Source organism: Lepisosteus platostomus, chromosome 9 (assembly GCF_059453375.1).
Source record: "Lepisosteus platostomus isolate fLepPlt1 chromosome 9, fLepPlt1.hap1, whole genome shotgun sequence".
NCBI lineage: Eukaryota > Metazoa > Chordata > Actinopteri > Semionotiformes > Lepisosteidae > Lepisosteus > Lepisosteus platostomus.
This window is the reverse complement of record NC_142619.1, coordinates 2696915-2715481: the sequence shown is the minus strand read 5'-3', so window position 1 is coordinate 2715481 and position 18567 is coordinate 2696915. Positions and strand designations below refer to the sequence as shown.

Below are 18567 nucleotides of genomic sequence, written 5' to 3'. Positions count from 1 at the left end.
CGGAGCACCCTGGAAACGAGCCCGGGAATCGGACCTCTGTGGCTGCTGTCATCCGGAACTCCGGACCAGTACCGGGCCGGCACCGAGACCCGGGTGCTGCTTTCCAGTGTCCAGCCTGGTTGGTCCCTTCAAAGTCGTGTCCCAGCCTGGCAGGGGGAGTGGAATACCCACAGCCTTTCACAGGACCCTGGGCAGCTTGAAACGGGTCGACTTGAGCCCGTTACCTGTTCTGTAGTTCATTCTAGGGGAAGAGACCCAGAGGATTCTGGGAGGAGTGGGGGTGACCTCATTTTGTACGTGTACTGTATGTATATATATACAGCGTGTGTCTCTCCTGGGTGTATATAGTGTTAGCAGTATGTATATAGTGTCCTAGCTCTGTTCAGATTAAAAACAGTGTCGATGGAGACGGACAGCTCTGTACAGATTAAAATCACAGTCTCTAGGGAGACAGACAGCTCTGTACAGACTGAAATCGCAGTGTCCAGGGAGACAAACAGACAGCTCTTTACAGACTGAAATCGCAGTGTCCAGGGAGACAAACAGACAGCTCTGTACAGACTGAAATCGCAGTGTCCAGGGAGACAAACAGACAGCTCTGTACAGACTGAAATCGCAGTGTCCAGGGAGACAAACAGACAGCTCTTTACAGACTGAAATCGCAGTGTACAGAGAGACGGACAGACAGCTCTGTACAGACTGAAATCGCAGTGTCCAGAGAGACGGACAGACAGCTCTGTACAGACTGAAATCGCAGTGTCCAGAGAGACGGACAGACAGCTCTGTACAGACTGAAATCGCAGTGTCCAGAGAGACAGACAGACAGCTCTGTACAGACTGAAATCGCAGTGTACAGAGAGAGGGACAGACAGCTCTGTACAGACTGAAATCGCAGTGTACAGAGAGACGGACAGACAGCTCTGTACAGACTGAAATCACAGTGTCCAGAGAGACGGACAGCTCTGTACAGACTGAAATCGCAGTGTCCAGAGAGACAGACAGACAGCTCTGTACAGACTGAAATCGCAGTGTACAGAGAGAGGGACAGACAGCTCTGTACAGACTGAAATCGCAGTGTCCAGAGAGACGGACAGCTCTGTACAGACTGAAATCGCAGTGTCCAGAGAGACGGACAGCTCTGTACAGACTGAAATCGCAGTGTCCAGAGAGACGGACAGCTCTGTAGTCTGTAAGATGTCTCTCTTGTCAGCAGAGTCAGTAACCCCTGTGTCTCGTGATGAAACGGTAACGTCAGTCTTGGTTCCCTGCCCTGTGTGGGTGGGTGACCGCTGTCAGGAGCTGCTCGGGCGAGGAAGACTCCGATCCGGACAATTCCTTCCTTCCTCAAGGTCCCTCGGCGCTTCGAGCACCGGAGCGGACCAGAACCGGAACCAGCTGTGTGATTGTCACGACCCGTACAGACCCCGAGGGCTGCACCCCGATTTTCAGGGGACCCCGGGCACGCGGCGGAGAATTCTCGTATTTTTGATGGAGACTTGTACAGTATGTGCCTTGCTTGTCGGTCACTGTTGTCCGTGGGTTTCAAACAGGACCTGATTAAAATGACTTTCACACGACCTTTGACCCCCTTGTGTACGTCACTCCTTGTCGAGCAGTGTGTAGAGACACCCCAAGAGCAGCCCAGTGCTGTTACCCCACAGTGCGATGGCAGAGATGCAGTGCAGTTTAGTACTGAGTGACCGTTCCCCCTCCATTTCCTAACAGCTGTGTCCAGTACAGGGAAGCAGGAGTCTATCCCAGCAAGCAATGGGCATAAGGCAGGGTACACTCTGGACAGGACACCAGTCCATCACACACACACACACACACACACACACACACACACACACACACACACACACACCAGGGCCAGTCCATCACAGGACACACACACACTCACACCACGGCCAGTCCATCACAGGACACACACACACTCACACCACGGCCAGTCCATCACAGGACACACACACACACTCACACCAGGGCCAGTCCATCACAGGACACACTCACACCAGGGCCAGTCCATCACAGGACACACACACACACCAGGGCCAGTCCATCACAGGACACACACACTCACTCCAGGGCCAGTCCATCTCAGGACACACACAGACACACACCAGAAGTCAATTAACCTCCCAGCCTCTCTCTGGACTGTGGGAGGAAACCCATGCAAACCTGGGGAGAACATGCAGACTCCACACAGACGGCACCCCTGGGATCCGCCACAGTCCTGGTGCCGAAGGTCCGCACACGGGCAGGTCTCCCCTCCAGCTGAGCTTCGTTACTTAACCGATGCCTTGAACTCTACAAACTCGGTGCACTGTTGAACTAACGAGCTGTTTGATTGGAGTAGCTGCAAGGTTTATTTTCTCTTGGAAACCTTCGGGGTGTGAAGTCGCTTGTGAAGTGTCCAACACCTGGGAGAGCTGGAAATGGACACGCGGATCAGACCGTTCCTGCTCTAGGGTCAATTTTGGCGAACGTAGGTGAAACATGCAAACTCCGCTGACACCCGCTAGAATCGAACCCTGGGCCAAAGCACGCTGAGGCTGTTGTGCCGACTTAATACCACTGGGATATAAATCGGCACACATTGCACTGTGACAGATACTCTGGGATTAGATTTCTGAATTTCGGGAAGAATGTTTCTCTAATCCCAGAGTTCCCACACCTGCCAGAATCACAACGGGTCCCAATCCTACTGGGAGAGGGAGGAGGGAACTCAGTTGATCTGGCAGCCCAGTATGTGATCTCCTGTCACAGCCTGAGGAACGGTGAGCCTGTCTCCCAATAATAATAATACAGTGTGTGATCTCCTGTCCCAGCCTGAGGAACAGTGAGCCTGTCTCTCAATAATAATAATACAGTGTGTGATCTCCTGTCCCAGCCTGAGGAACAGACAGTGAGCCTGTCTCTCAATAATAATAATACAGTGTGTAATCTCCTGTCCCAGCCTGAGGAACAGACAGTGAGCCTGTCTCTCAGTAATAATAATACAGTGTGTGATCTCCTGTCCCAGCCTGAGGAACAGACAGTGAGCCTGTCTCTCAGTAATAATAATACAGTGTGTGATCTCCTGTCCCAGCCTGAGGAACAGACAGTGAGCCTGTCTCTCAGTAATAATAATACAGTGTGTGATCTCCTGTCCCTGCCTGAGGAACAGACAGTGAGCCTGTCTCTCAATAATAATAATACAGTGTGTGATCTCCTGTCCCAGCCTGAGGAACAGACAGTGAGCCTGTCTCTCAATAATAATAATACAGTGTGTGATCTCCTGTCCCAGCCTGAGGAACAGACAGTGAGCCTGTCTCTCAATAATAATAATACAGTGTGTGATCTCCTGTCCCAGCCTGAGGAACAGTGAGCCTGTCTCTCAATAATAATAATAATACAGTGTGTGATCTCCTGTCCCAGCCTGAGGAACAGACAGTGAGTCTGTCTCCCAATAATAATAATACAGTGTGTGATCTCCTGTCCCAGCCTGAGGAACAGACAGTGAGCCTGTCTCTCAATAATAATAATACAGTGTGTGATCTCCTGTCCCAGCCTGAGGAACAGACAGTGAGCCCGTCTCTCAATAATAATAATACAGCGTGTGATCTCCTGTCCCAGCCTGAGGAACAGACAATGAGCCTGTCTCTCAATAATAATAATACAGCGTGTGATCTCCTGTCCCAGCCTGAGGAACAGACAGTGAGCCTGTCTCTCAATAATAATAATACAGCGTGTGATCTCCTGTCCCAGCCTGAGGAACAGACAGTGAGCCTGTCTCTCAGTAATAATAATACAGTGTGTGATCTCCTGTCCCAGCCTGAGGAACAGACAGTGATCCCGTCTCTCAATAATAATAATACAGTGTGTGATCTCCTGTCACAGCCTGAGGAACAGACAGTGAGCCTGTCTCTCAATAATAATACAGTGTGCGATCTCCTGTCCCAGCCTGAGGAACAGACAGTGAGCCTGTATCTCAATAATAATAATAATACAGTGTGTGATCTCCTGTCACAGCCTGAGGAACAGTGAGTCTGTCTCCCAATAATGCTCCAGCCGCCTACAGTATATGTCAATATTTTATAATATGTCTGTAGATTTTATTTTACTTCTATTTTTTGTTTTGTTTCATGTAAATATCATTACTTTCATTTGCTTTGGCAACACCGATTGTACCCAGCGGTCATGCTCATAAAGCACCTCGAACTCTAAACTCGCTCGCCGGCGGTCTGTAGGTGACCAGTGCGAGAAGGGCCCCCTGGTGGCCGAGTGTGTGAAGTGTGAACCGGTGCGCCGGGGCTGAGCTGTCCCACAGTCCCACAGTCCCGGAGAGCCGGTTCGTCCGCATGTTTTCCATCCAGCGCGATCCTCAGCGAGGTAAACGAGCTGTTTACCTTCTTGAGCGGTAAATCAGATTTGAAGCGCTTATTAAAGTTGGCTGGACTGGTCGTAACGAGTATTCGCCCTCCTCTCCCTCCTGCTGTATGGTTCAATCGATTTAAATCGGAACAGAGGTCATATCAATCGATTTTGTTTATTAAAAAAAATATTTAATACACTTTAAATGAGTCAAGAAGCTTGCGATGTCCATCAGCAAGGACACCGCTGTGCACAGCAGTGTTGCATGCTGTTGCTGCCTTAGTAATAAAACTGAGTCGGTAGGAAAAATAAAAGCCCCCAAATTTGATATAACCTGTTTTCTTCGACTAAACCTGTATGCTCCTCCCCCCGCACATGCGCACAACGCCAACCCTCAGATCGGCGGAGGTCAGCTTTTGCGAAGGGGCGGGACATCGACGGGAGGGGGGGGGGTTGTTCGCCCCGGCCGCGTTGATTGGCCGGCTCCGGCGCCACTCGCGGCGGCCTCCCGCTGCCCATTGGCGGGGGCGGCCCGCCCGTCAGGCCGGAGGCGGGCCGACGGCGGCGAGACGTGACCAATGGGGGCAGAGTAATGGGGTCTCGGCGGCGGAGGCTGGCAGAGACGGTGAGGAAGAGCTGAGCCGCCAGGAGCGAGTTGGGGGAGAGAGAGAGAGAGAGACACAGGTCCGCTTTGTTGTCCGACGCCCGAGCAGGACGGTACCGGAGGGAGAGAGAGAGAGAGAGAGGGGGAGAGAGACGCAGAGGCACGGAAGAGGAGGCCCGGCCGTGAGCGCAGGTGGTCACGAGCGATACTTTTGTTTCTTTTTGTTTCGCACACACGCACACTCACACACACACACACACGCCACAAAACCCCCGCTGAAATCCCGTGCACCGGAGGGGAGGGGAGGGGGGGTTGTGCACGGAGCAACCCCGATTTTTCGCGTGCCTGGCCGCCCCACGCCACGCCACGCCACGGGGCTCGGTCTGCTTTTTATCTTTTATATAGCGCCTTTTCCATGCGCCGCCGCCGCCGCCTCGGTGCTTGGGCATGCCGCCTGCTCCTCCTGTCGCGCGACCCGCCCCGCAGCCCCCCCGTGGGAGCTGTATATAGCGCCTCGGCGTCGCTTTGCACGCACGCCCGCCCCACACCCACCCACCCACCCGTGATTTCCCCCACCGCGGACGGGAAGCGGGTGGGTGTCGGGGTCGCTGTGGCTGTTCCGGTTGCGGGCGTGTAGCCTCCTGTTTGTAGTGGCGAAGCGCGTTTCCCGTGGCGGGTGAGTGCGTGGGTGTGTGTGTGTGTGCGGCCCGGGTCACTTGCCCGACCCCCGGCCAACCCCACCCGGAATCATCCGCACGGACCCCGGCGACTGTCGCCTCTCCGGCCCGGGAGGGTCCGGCTGGACAGCACCCGCGGGCCTCGGCCTGTCCGTCCGGCCCACTGCGCATGCCCGCTATATAGCGCCGTCGCGCAGGGCGGGGGAGTCGCGTGTCTGCGCTGTCCAGCCCCCACCCTCGTGTCGCCGCTCGTCAGTCTCTGTCGGGAACTGCGCTCCGGCTGCTGCGATGTCGTGTTGTGATTGTGGTGTTGTTTTTGTGTGTGTTCTGCCTGCCCTTCAGAACGGCTCCGGCTTTTTCCTGTGGCTCTGATCAGTAGGGATGTTTAGAGCAGCTGTAGTCGTATAAGTCATGCAAGTTCCTTATTTTTGGGGTATAGCGCCTTTAAAAGTGGGCTCTCGGAGCTCTGCGCGGTAAGAAGACGGACGCGCGGCGGCGACGGTGAGGTTTTGGGGTACCGCGGGTAAAGAGAAGGGGGGGGCGCCCCCAGAACCAGTTCGATAAAAACTCCTTCTGGAGCAGAGGGGTGGGTCTGAGTCGGGGTTTGAAGGAGTTTAGAGAAGGATGCTCTTCGGGGAGAGAGTTCCAGAGCTTGGGGGGCGCAGCAGGAGAGGATCCTGTCCCCCCCCCTAGAGTGTGGACGGGCTTGGGGGACAGACAGGAGACCAGAATCAGAGGGGCGGAGGTTGTGAGGTGGGCAGCAGGGCGATAGCAGTTCAGACAGGTACTGAGGCGCCAGGCCAAGCAGAGCCCTAGAGGTGAGCAGGAGGATTCTCAAGTCCACACGGAATTTGACAGGAAGCCAGTGCAGGGACTCCAGGACAGGAGTAATGTGAACACGGGCACCAGACCTGGTCGGGTTTCTGGCTGCCGGATTTCGGACAGACTGGAGTTCGTTCAAAGGTGGCTTTAGGAGCCCCAGCGAGTACAGCGTTACAGTAGCCAATTCGGGAGAAGACAAATGCGTGGGCAAGCGGGACCCGTGTGTCAGGGCTTGGAAAGTAGGGGCCCAGTATCGGACCCCTGAGGAACACCAGACGTGACGAGTCGCTGTCGGAAACCCCTAGCACAGTCGCAAGTGGAGAAGGAGAGATACTGTGGTCAAAAGCAGCACTGAGGTCAAGGAGAGTCAGGGCAGAAACGAGACCTTCCCCAGAAGCCAGGAGAAGATTGTAATCAGGGCAGCTTCTGGGCTGTGTGTGGGTCTGGAACCCAGGCTCTCTGCAGAGAGATGATTATTGAACTGAATTGTCACAGGACGTTCAAAGTTTTTTGCAAGAAAGGGTAAGTTGGACAGAGAACATAGGAGACGATTGTTCAGGTGGTCCAGGGCCATCTTTTTTTTTTTGACTCGGGGGTAAACAGCAGCTGTTTGGATGGGTTAAGGTATCACACCAGTGCTCAAGGATTCATTTAGTATATATTTATTCTCGCCAGCTGCCTTACCGCCCTGCAGCTCCCAGCTGGAGCCCAGCAGGGGGGAGCCTGGCCAGTACCTGGAGGGGAGACTCCTGGGAAAGCTGAGGCTGCTGCTGGGAGAGGTGTGAGTGGGGCCAGCAGGGGGCGCTCACCCTGCGGTCTGTGTGGGTCCTCATGCCCCAGTATAGTGACGGGGACACTAGACTGTAAACAGGCGCCGTCCTTCGGATGAGACGTCAAACCGAGGTCCTGACTCTCTGTGGTCATTAACAATCCCGGGGTGTCTCTCGACAAGAGTAGGGGTGTTACCCCAGTGTCCTGGCCAAACTCCCCCCCTGGCCTTTACCCCTCATGGCCTCCTAATAACCCCCCTCTCTGAACTGGCTCCATCCCTCTGCTCTCCTCCCCACTGAGAGCTGGTGTGTGTGAGAGGACTGGAGCATCATCCAGGTGGGGCTGCACACTGGTGGGGGTAGTGGGATTCCCCCTGACCTGGGAAGAGCTCGGAGTGGAGGGTCCAGACAGGTATTACACTCGCACCCCGGTATAAGAACGTTCGGTGCAGGAACTTTCTCCAATCCGAACACGAAGGATTTGTACCTTGTCGTTCGCTATAAGAACAGAATCGCGCTCAGCCGAACTCTGAGGTTCGGAAGGGACCGGCTCCGCCCGAGCCCCTCCTGCGGGCGTCTGTCTGCAGCGCCAGGGGTGACAGGCGCTGTGGGTGGGGCAGGACACCAGGGGGCGGCAGCGCTCTGTCCGCCAGCACAGAGGAAGCCTGCGCTCTCGTTATCCAAGTGTTTTTTTGCGTGCGTGTGAGTTTTGTAGTTGCTGTTCATTACGGGGGTCTCCAGGAAGAGTTTGCCCCCTTTGTTTTCGTGCGTTTTATTTCGTTCTGACAAGCGCTGTTTGTATTTTCCTCGTCGATTCCTCTCTCAGCGGTAGGGGGATCGCGCTGGCCCATCGCTAGGAGAGCAGTGTCTTACGAGAGTGGAAACGTGAACATGACGAATGAGTTATGTTTCAGCTCCGGCTGGTTTCTCTGAGCAGGACGGCGTTGTGCACTGGGCTCGCTGCACTGGTCTGTGTGCTGTTCTCTGGTCAGGGGGGTTTCTGATGGAACTGGTCTCCGGTTCAGGAGGAGGGTGGAGTTTCCCCCCATAAGAAACTGGAGATTTTATTTTCGACTTGCGATGTCCCGGCTTCCGAAGAGATTTTCAGTTGTAGTGTCCGGTCAGCGCTGACCCCTCTGTCTCTCAGGGTTGTAGTGTCCGGTCAGTGCTGACCCCTCTGTCTCTCTCTCAGGGTTGTAGTGTCCGGTCAGCGCTGACCCCTCTGTCTCTCGGGGTTGTAGTATCCGGTCAGTGCTGACCCCTCTGTCTCTCTCTCAGGGTTGTAGTGTCCGGTCAGTGCTGGCCCCTCTGTCTCTCTCTCTTGTGTTGTAGTGTCCGGTCAATGCTGACCCCTCTGTCTGTCTCTCGGTGTTGTAGTGTCCGGTCAGTGCTGACCCCTCTGTCTCTCTCTCGGTGTTGTAGTGTCCAGCCAGTGCTGACCCCTCTCTCTCTGTGTTGTAGTGTCCAGTCCGTGCTGACCTCTGTCTCTCTCTCAGTGTTGTAGTGTCCGGTCCGTGCTGACCTCTGTCTCTTTCTCTAGGTGTTGTAGTGTCCAGTCAGTGCTGACCCCTCTCTCTCTCTGTGTTGTAGTGTCCAGTCCGTGCTGACCCCCCCCTCGCTCTCGGTGTTGTAGTGTCCAGTCCGTGCTGACCTCGGGCTCTCTCTCTGTGTTGTAGTGTCCGGTCCGTGCTGACCTCGGGCTCTCTCTCTGTGTTGTAGTGTCCGGTCAGTGCTGGCCCCTCTGTCTCTCTCTCTGTGTTGTAGTGTCCGGTCAGTGCTGACCCCTCTGTCTCTCTCTCTGTGTTGTAGTGTCCAGTCAGTGCTGGCCCCTCTGTCTCTCTCTCTGTGTTGTAGTGTCCAGTCAGTGCTGACCCCTCTGTCTCTCAGGGTTGTAGTGTCCAGTCAGTGCTGACCCCTCTGTCTCTCTCTCTGTGTTGTAATGTCCAGTCCGTGCTGACCCCTCTGTCTCTCTCTCAGTGTTGTAGTGTCCAGTCCGTGCTGACCCCTCTGTCTCTGTCTCTCAGTGTTGTAGTGTCCAGTCCGTGCTGACCCCTCTGTCTCTGTCTCTCAGTGTTGTAGTGTCCAGTCCGTGCTGACCTCTGTCTCTCTCTCTGTGTTGTAGTGTCCAGTCAGTGCTGACCCCTCTGTCTCTCTCTCTGTGTTGTAGTGTCCAGTCCGTGCTGACCTCTGTCTCTGTCTCTCAGTGTTGTAGTGTCCAGTCCGTGCTGACCCCTCTGTCTCTGTCTCTCAGTGTTGTAGTGTCCAGTCCGTGCTGACCTCTGTCTCTTTCTCTAGGTGTTGTAGTGTCCAGTCCGTGCTGACCTCTGTCTCTTTCTCTAGGTGTTGTAGTGTCCAGTCCGTGCTGACCTCTGTCTCTCTCTCTGTGTTGTAGTGTCCAGTCCGTGCTGACCCCTCTGTCTCTCTCTCAGTGTTGTAGTGTCCAGTCCGTGCTGACCCCTCTGTCTCTGTCTCTCAGTGTTGTAGTGTCCAGTCCGTGCTGACCCCTCTGTCTCTGTCTCTCAGTGTTGTAGTGTCCAGTCCGTGCTGACCTCTGTCTCTCTCTCTGTGTTGTAGTGTCCAGTCCGTGCTGACCTCTGTCTCTCTCTCTGTGTTGTAGTGTCCAGTCCGTGCTGACCCCTCTGTCTCTGTCTCTCAGTGTTGTAGTGTCCAGTCCGTGCTGACCTCTGTCTCTGTCTCTCAGTGTTGTAGTGTCCAGTCCGTGCTGACCTCTGTCTCTTTCTCTAGGTGTTGTAGTGTCCAGTCCGTGCTGACCTCTGTCTCTCTCTCTGTGTTGTAGTGTCCAGTCCGTGCTGACCTCTGTCTCTCTCTCTGTGTTGTAGTGTCCAGTCCGTGCTGACCTCTGTCTCTGTCTCTCAGTGTTGTAGTGTCCAGTCCGTGCTGACCCCTCTCTCTCTCTCTCTCAGTGATGTCCAGGTTGTGCGCGGACTCTCCCGCCCCGCGGGGCTCTGGGAAGTCCGGGGGCTCCATCACGCGCTGGGTCGTCTCCGAGGACGGCAGTGAGCTGATCCGCAGGGACGAGCTGGAGCCCGAGTCCCCCAGCGTCCACACAGGTCAGTGCGGGCCGGACGGTCAGCAGCGGCGCTCGCCGGGGCCCGGGCGGGGGGGCTCACTAAGCGGGGTGCTCTGTCTGTCAGGTCTGGAGGCCGAGACGCAGGCGGTGATCGTGAAGGAGGAGGTGTCAGAGCAGCCTGGGGCCTCTGCACACAAGACCTGCGAAGGTGAGTCCGTCTTCAGGCTCCTGTCATTACAGACCAGGACAGTCCAGTCAGTGTGTCTGTATGAACCCCTCTCTCTCTCAGTGCAGTGTTAATGTACTGGAGTGTCCAGTCAGTGTGTCTGTATGAACCCCTCTCTCTCTCAGTGCAGTGTTCATGTACTGGAGTGTCCAGTCAGTGTGTCTGTATGAACCCCTCTCTCTCTCAGTGCAGTGTTAATGTACTGGAGTGTCCAGTCAGTGTGTCTGTATTAACCCCTCTCTCTCTCAGTGCAGTGTTAATGTACTGGAGTGTCCAGTCAGTGTGTCTGTATGAACCCCTCTCTCTCTCAGTGCAGTGTTAATGTACTGGAGTGTCCAGTCAGTGTGTCTGTATGAACCCCTCTCTCTCTCAGTGCAGTGTTCATGTACTGGAGTGTCCAGTCAGTGTGTCTGTATGAACCCCTCTCTCTCTCAGTGCAGTGTTAATGTACTGGAGTGTCCAGTCAGTGTGTCTGTATGAACCCCTCTCTCTCTCTCAGTGCAGTGTTCATGTACTGGAGTGTCCAGTCAGTGTGTGTGTATGAACCCCTCTCTCTCTCAGTGCAGTGTTAATGTACTGGAGTGTCCAGTCAGTGTGTCTGTATGAACCCCTCTCTCTCTCAGTGCAGTGTTAATGTACTGGAGTGTCCAGTCAGTGTGTCTGTATGAACCCCTCTCTCTCTCAGTGCAGTGTTAATGTACTGGAGTGTCCAGTCAGTGTGTCTGTATGAACCCCTCTCTCTCTCAGTGCAGTGTTAATGTACTGGAGTGTCCAGTCAGTGTGTCTGTATTAACCCCTCTCTCTCTCAGTGCAGTGTTAATGTACTGGAGTGTCCAGTCAGTGTGTCTGTATGAACCCCTCTCTCTCTCAGTGCAGTGTTAATGTACTGGAGTGTCCAGTCAGTGTGTCTGTATGAACCCCTCTCTCTCTCAGTGCAGTGTTAATGTACTGGAGTGTCCAGTCAGTGTGTCTGTATGAACCCCTCTCTCTCTCTCCCCCAGTTGTACAGAAGGAGGTGCCTGTCTCGTACCCGTGTCCGTACTGTGAGATCTGCTTCACGGCTCTGCACTACCTGGAGAAACACATCAAGCGCTCCCACAGGAAGCAGTACCTGGAGATGCTGCGCAGCCGAGCCGTCAGCTTCCAGAAGCCCACGAGCGCCTCCTCCTCCTCCTCCTCCTCTGCCTCAGTCACTGCGTCGGCCAGCAGTCGGACGCCCGCTCCGTCTTCGGCTGTCAATCACCTCGGCGCCAGGGCGCCCTCCCTGGTTTCGCCCCCGAAAACCTCCGGCCCCGCGGCCCCTCCCCCCCTCCGCCCCTCGGCCCAAGTGGCCCCGGGTCCCAGATCCGAAGCCCCGCCCACTCTGAAGCAAGCCCCGCCCGCCGCCCTCCCGGCCCCGCCCTCCCTCACGAAGGCCCCGCCCCCCGGCCGCTCGGGCCGCCCCCCGGCGGGAGCCGCCAAACCCCGGGCGTCGCCGTCCGCCCCCCCCCTCCTCCTCCTCCCGGCCCCGCCGGCGGGAGAGCGCGAGCCGCGGCCCCCCAGGACCCCCCGGCAGCGCCGCCGCGCCCCCTCTTCCAAGGCCGCCGCCGCCGCCGCCGCCCCCCCCCAGCGGGCGAGCCGCCGCCAGTCGCCGCCCTGCGCCGCCTGCGGCGGCGGCCCCCGCTGCTCGTCCTGGGGGGCGGGCGGGGCCTGCGGGTGCCCCCGTGGCGGGGGGGCCGCCGTGCGGGACGGGACGCTCTTCCTCTGCAGCGAGTGCGGCCAGAGTTTCCCCACCTTCCCCCTGCTGACCCGGCACCAGGACCGCCAGCACTGGGGGGCCGCCGTCAAGCAGGAGCGCGAGGAGGAGGAGGAGGAAGAGGAGGAGGAGGGGGGGCAGGCCAAGAGGCAGAGGGAGGGCCGGCCGCGGGCTGACAGGGCCGGAGCGGAGGAGGAGGAGGAGGAGGAGGATGACGACGATGATGACGACGAGGAGGAGGAGGAGGAAGACGAGGAGGAGGAGGAAGAGCAGGGCAGCGGGGAGACGCTGTACCTGTGCGCCGAGTGCGGGCAGAGCTTCCGCCGCCTGGAGCTCCTCCGCCGGCACCAGGCGGTCCACGACCCGCCCCCGCCGGGGGACGAGGGGGGGGAGAACGGCGCCGGGCGGGGTCCGTCCCTGGTCTCGCCCGCCTCCTCTTCCTCCTCCTCCTCCTCCTCCTCCTCCTCCTCCTCGGCCTCCGCCTCCCCGCCGGCCGGCCTGGGGCCCTTCTCCTGCCCCGTGTGCCTGAAGGTGTTCAAGACGGCGCGCTACCTGAAGACGCACCTGAAGATCCACACGGGCCAGGTGCCCTACCACTGCGAGCAGTGCGACAAGCCCTTCACCCAGCTGGGCGACCTCAAGACCCACCAGCGCACCCACACCGGCGAGCGGCCCTACCAGTGCTCCCAGTGCGGCAAGTGCTTCGGCCGCTCGGGCACGCTCAAGAAGCACTGGCGCACGCACACGGGCGAGACGCCCTACCCCTGCACCGTCTGCGGCAAGAAGTTCAACCAGCTGGGGGCGCTGAAGACCCATCACCGCATCCACACGGGGCAGAGACCCTACTGCTGCCCACGCTGCCGGCAACACTTCACCTACTCCTACCAGCTGAAGACACACCGGTGCCAGGCTCAGAGCTAGAGAGAGAGACACCTCACCTACTCCTACCAGCTGAAGACACACCGGTGCCAGGCTCAGAGCTAGAGAGAGAGACACCTCACCTACTCCTACCAGCTGAAGACACACCGGTGCCAGGCTCAGAGCTAGAGAGAGAGACACCTCACCTACTCCTACCAGCTGGACACACTGGTGCCAGGCTCAGAGCTAGAGAGAGAGACACCTCACCTACTCCTACCAGCTGAAGACACACCGGTGCCAGGCTCAGAGCTAGAGAGAGAGACACCTCACCTACTCCTACCAGCTGAAGACACACCGGTGCCAGGCTCAGAGCTAGAGAGAGAGACACCTCACCTACTCCTACCAGCTGAAGACACACCGGTGCCAGGCTCAGAGCTAGAGAGAGAGACACCTCACCTACTCCTACCAGCTGAAGACACACCGGTGCCAGGCTCAGAGCTAGAGAGAGAGAGACACCTCACCTACTCCTACCAGCTGAAGACACACCGGTGCCAGGCTCAGAGCTAGAGAGAGAGACACCTCACCTACTCCTACCAGCTGAAGACACACTGGTGCCAGGCTCAGAGCTAGAGAGAGAGACACCTCACCTACTCCTACCAGCTGAAGACACACCGGTGCCAGGCTCAGAGCTAGAGAGAGAGACACCTCACCTACTCCTACCAGCTGAAGACACACCGGTGCCAGGCTCAGAGCTAGAGAGAGAGAGACACCTCACCTACTCCTACCAGCTGAAGACACACCGGTGCCAGGCTCAGAGCTAGAGAGAGAGACACCTCACCTACTCCTACCAGCTGAAGACACACCGGTGCCAGGCTCAGAGCTAGAGAGAGACACCTCACCTACTCCTACCAGCTGAAGACACACCGGTGCCAGGCTCAGAGCTAGAGAGAGAGACCCCTCACCTGCTCCTACCAGCTGAAGACACACCGGTGCCAGGCTCAGAGCTAGAGAGAGAGACACCTCACCTACTCCTACCAGCTGAAGACACACCAGTGCCAGGCTCAGAGCTAGAGAGAGAGACACCTCACCTGCTCCTACCAGCTGAAGACACACTGGTGCCAGGCTCAGAGCTAGAGAGAGACACCTCACCTACTCCTACCAGCTGAAGACACACTGGTGCCAGGCTCAGAGCTAGAGAGAGAGACACCTCACCTACTCCTACCAGCTGAAGACACACTGGTGCCAGGCTCAGAGCTAGAGAGAGAGACACCTCACCTACTCCTACCAGCTGAAGACACACCGGTGCCAGGCTCAGAGCTAGAGAGAGAGACACCTCACCTACTCCTACCAGCTGAAGACACACTGGTGCCAGGTTCAGAGCTAGAGAGAGAGATACCTCACCTACTCCAACCAGCTGAAGACACACTGGTGCCAGGCTCAGAGCTAGAGAGAGAGAGACACCTCACCTACTCCTACCTGCTGAAGACACACAGGTGCCAGGCTCAGAGAGAGAGACACCTCACCTACTCCTACCAGCTGAAGACACACTGGTGCCAGGCTCAGAGCTAGAGAGAGAGACACCTCACCTACTCCTACCAGCTGGACACACCGGTGCCAGGCTCAGAGCTAGAGAGAGAGACACCTCACCTACTCCTACCAGCTGAAGACACACCAGTGCCAGGCTCAGAGCTAGAGAGAGAGACACCTCACCTACTCCTACCTGCTGAAGACACACAGGTGCCAGGCTCAGAGAGAGAGACACCTCACCTACTCCTACCAGCTGAAGACACACTGGTGCCAGGCTCAGAGCTAGAGAGAGAGACACCTCACCTACTCCTACCAGCTGAAGACACACTGGTGCCAGGCTCAGAGCTAGAGAGAGAGACACCTCACCTACTCCTACCAGCTGAAGACACACCGGTGCCAGGCTCAGAGCTAGAGAGAGAGACACCTCACCTACTCCTACCAGCTGAAGACACACTGGTGCCAGGTTCAGAGCTAGAGAGAGAGATACCTCACCTACTCCAACCAGCTGAAGACACACTGGTGCCAGGCTCAGAGCTAGAGAGAGAGAGACACCTCACCTACTCCTACCTGCTGAAGACACACAGGTGCCAGGCTCAGAGAGAGAGACACCTCACCTACTCCTACCAGCTGAAGACACACTGGTGCCAGGCTCAGAGCTAGAGAGAGAGACACCTCACCTACTCCTACCAGCTGGACACACTGGTGCCAGGCTCAGAGCTAGAGAGAGACACCTCACCTACTCCTACCAGCTGAAGACACATCGGTGCCAGGCTCAGAGCTAGAGAGAGAGACACCTCACCTACTCCTACCAGCTGAAGACACACCGGTGCCAGGCTCAGAGCTAGAGAGAGAGACACCTCACCTACTCCTACCAGCTGAAGACACACTGGTGCCAGGCTCAGAGCTAGAGAGAGAGACACCTCACCTACTCCTACCAGCTGAAGACACACCGGTGCCAGGCTCAGAGCTAGAGAGAGAAACACCTCACCTACTCCTACCAGCTGAAGACACACCGGTGCCAGGCTCAGAGCTAGAGAGAGAGAGACACCTCACCTACTCCTACCAGCTGAAGACACACCGGTGCCAGGCTCAGAGCTAGAGAGAGAGACACCTCACCTACTCCTACCAGCTGAAGACACACCGGTGCCAGGCTCAGAGCTAGAGAGAGACACCTCACCTACTCCTACCAGCTGAAGACACACCGGTGCCAGGCTCAGAGCTAGAGAGAGAGACCCCTCACCTGCTCCTACCAGCTGAAGACACACCGGTGCCAGGCTCAGAGCTAGAGAGAGAGACCCCTCACCTGCTCCTACCAGCTGAAGACACACCGGTGCCAGGCTCAGAGCTAGAGAGAGAGACACCTCACCTACTCCTACCAGCTGAAGACACACCAGTGCCAGGCTCAGAGCTAGAGAGAGAGACACCTCACCTGCTCCTACCAGCTGAAGACACACTGGTGCCAGGCTCAGAGCTAGAGAGAGACACCTCACCTACTCCTACCAGCTGAAGACACACTGGTGCCAGGCTCAGAGCTAGAGAGAGAGAGACACCTCACCTACTCCTACCTGCTGAAGACACACAGGTGCCAGGCTCAGAGAGAGAGACACCTCACCTACTCCTACCAGCTGAAGACACATCGGTGCCAGGCTCAGAGCAAGAGAGAGAGACACCTCACCTACTCCTACCAGCTGAAGACACACTGGTGCCAGGCTCAGAGCTAGAGAGAGAGACACCTCACCTGCTCCTACCAGCTGAAGACACACAGGTGCCAGGCTCAGAGAGAGAGACTCCTCCCTGTTACAGGTTCCCAGCTGCTCTGGAGAAAATCCGGAGAGGTCACTTCTGACTGTCGGTCCATCAGATCGCTGCTCCGTTCGCCTGTAACAGTGATAGACGTGCGACTCGGAGCACCTGTCCTGGCAGGTCAGAGAGGGGGGCGCTAAGGCTCTGAGCGAGCTGGCCGCGAGCTCGTCTTCGGCCCTGCCGAGGACAGTCCCGAGACGTGGGGCGTCTCCATGCCTGCGGCCTCCTGCTCTGCCCTCTGCGGTTCCACCTTGGAGCGTGCTCTCTCGAACCCGGGTCTTTTTGGAGCGGGCCCGTGTGTCTGTGTGTCCCCCACCCCCCCCGTGAAGGACCAGCGTGGAGTCTCCTGACCTGTGCCAGGGTGGTCTCCTGCTCACAGCGCCCCCTGCTGGTCGCGGGGCAGTTCCCGGACGAGTTCGGCTCGGGGCTTGCGTCGGCACGGGTGCAGATCTCCGGCTCCGGCCAGCGCGCTCCTGTTCCGTTCCCCTCTCTCTGTCCCTCTGGCCCTGCGAGTCTCCGGTCTCGGGTTCGCCGTCGTGTGGTTGGGGTTTAGGAGAAGGACTGAGCTGCTCTGCGTGTGTGCGTGCGTACTTGTAAATAAGTTTTCCTTTCTTCCTGTCTTTCGGGACTTGGTAGGAGACCCCTTTCCTCCGCGGTGTCCGATGGGCCTCTTGCGGTTTTGTTTTGTTTATTTTTTGGGGGCAGCGCGATGCAGGTCCAGGCTCAGCGCCAGCCGGCCCGGCCCGGTGCTCGCCCCCCGGCTGCCCGGGTGTGACCCCTCGGCCCCGCCGGCGTCTCCATCGGACACCCTGTGGAGACGGTTCTCTCCTCACGAGACGCCAAGGAAAGAAACGCCCAGCACAGGGGCGTGCCTTGGTCAGCCCTCGCTGTGTAAATACGGTCTATAGGTTTGTTCTGGGGAGCTGGAATTCTAGTGGGGTTAAGCCAGTGAACTTGTAAAGAAAAAATGGAAAAAAATAAATGACCCTTTGATTTTTCAGCCTGTCTGGATTCCTTTCAGTGCGCGGTGTGCGCTCCGTGGACACTTGCTAACAGTTTTACCAAGACGTGAGCTCCAGTCTGTCTCAGTGACCTCCTCTCTCTCACTGTGTCTCCTGTCCTGTTGTGTGTGTTTATTACTGAGGGAGTCTCTGTGATCCCCCCTCTCTCTCTCTCACTGTGTCTCCTGTCCTGTTGTGTGTGTTTATTACTGAGGGATTCTCTGTGATCTTCTCTCTCTCTCACTGTGTCTCCTGTCCTGTTGTCTGTGTTTATTACTGAGGGAGTCTCTGTGATCCCTTCTCTCTCTCACTGTGTCTCCTGTCCTGTTGTGTGTGTTTATCACTGAGGGAGTCTCTGTGATCCCCCCTCTCTCTCTCTCACTGTGTCTCCTGTCCTGTTGTGTGTGTTTATTACTGAGGGATCGGATTCTCTGTGATCTCCTCTCTCTCACTGTCTCCTGTCCTCTTGTGTGTGTTTATCACTGAGGGAGTCTGTGATCTGTCTCTCCTGTCCTCTTGTGTGTGTTTATCACTGAGGGATTCTCTTTCCTGTCCTGTATTTCCTGTACTGTGTTGTGCATAACTTTGGGATCGTCTGTGGTCTCCTTTTCTCTTGCTGTCTTGCTCGTATTTGTTCGTATTCATTTTCTCATCAGGTTACGTGCGGCAGTGTCCTGTCGTGTTGTGTGCGCTGTAGGACATGCCCAGGAAATCCGTTCTTCAGAGTGCCCAGGAGATGGCGACATTGACCCAATTTACTGTCTAACGTCTAACTACGCCTCTATCCGCGCATAATTCTGACTACTGGCGAATAGAAAGTAATCTTCCTATAACAGAACGAGTAATAGGTTTATTCCCTGCTGAAAAAGAGAAGGAGAACATAACGTTTCGGCTGTGGAACACCCGAAGAAGGCTCCACAGCAGAAACGTTGTGTTTCCTTCTCTTTTCAGCAGGGAATAAACCTGTTACTTGTTCCTTTGCAGCCTACGTACTGTATGGCGACGCAACTCCTACCACCTGAAATCCTCCCGTAACCTCACCAATCCTTGTGTCACACGCACAAATGGAGCCGCTCAGCAGACGACGCGGAGCGATGACAAACGGGGACACCAATATAGTCGCCCGTATTTATTTTTACAAACTTTCGCCGAAAAAAACA

At 56.6% G+C, this 18567-nt stretch overlaps 1 protein-coding gene and 1 long non-coding RNA gene across 5 annotated transcripts in view; one reads left to right on the top strand and one right to left on the bottom strand.

Annotated features, from left to right (window-relative positions):
• Positions 1-18567, bottom strand: part of LOC148654365 (uncharacterized) — a 140445-nt gene that overhangs the window by 27082 nt on the left and 94796 nt on the right. The gene's annotated exons all lie outside the window — the stretch shown is intronic.
• On the top strand, positions 4714-17406 carry LOC148654372 (uncharacterized). 4 transcript variants are annotated; one of them, XR_015941359.1, is made up of 5 exons: positions 4714-5149; positions 10151-10297; positions 10382-10465; positions 11485-14626; positions 14814-17406. XR_015941359.1 is itself a non-coding variant. In XM_088646458.1 (4 exons), exons 1-4 carry the CDS (start codon positions 4729-4731, stop codon positions 13137-13139), a joined length of 2136 nt encoding a protein of 711 aa, XP_088502584.1. In that variant the 5' UTR covers positions 4714-4728; the 3' UTR covers positions 13140-17406. The 4 variants fall into 4 exon arrangements, 2 of the variants coding, with proteins under 2 accessions (XP_088502584.1, XP_088502581.1); XR_015941360.1 differs by having other exon boundaries at positions 11485-16120; positions 16186-17406; XM_088646458.1 differs by having other exon boundaries at positions 4714-4978; positions 11485-17406.

What these genes read in the sequence shown, in the direction of transcription:
- LOC148654372 (XM_088646455.1), top strand. Translation starts at nt 4,729, where the DNA reads ATGCGCACAACGCCAACCCTCAGATCGGCGGAGGTCAGCTTTTGCGAA. An exon ending in GTCCCCCAGCGTCCACACAG is followed by an intron (nt 10,298 to 10,381) that starts GTCAGTGCGGGC and finishes TCTGTCTGTCAG; the next exon opens with GTCTGGAGGCCGAGACGCAG. An exon ending in TGCACACAAGACCTGCGAAG is followed by an intron (nt 10,466 to 11,484) that starts GTGAGTCCGTCT and finishes TCTCTCCCCCAG; the next exon opens with TTGTACAGAAGGAGGTGCCT.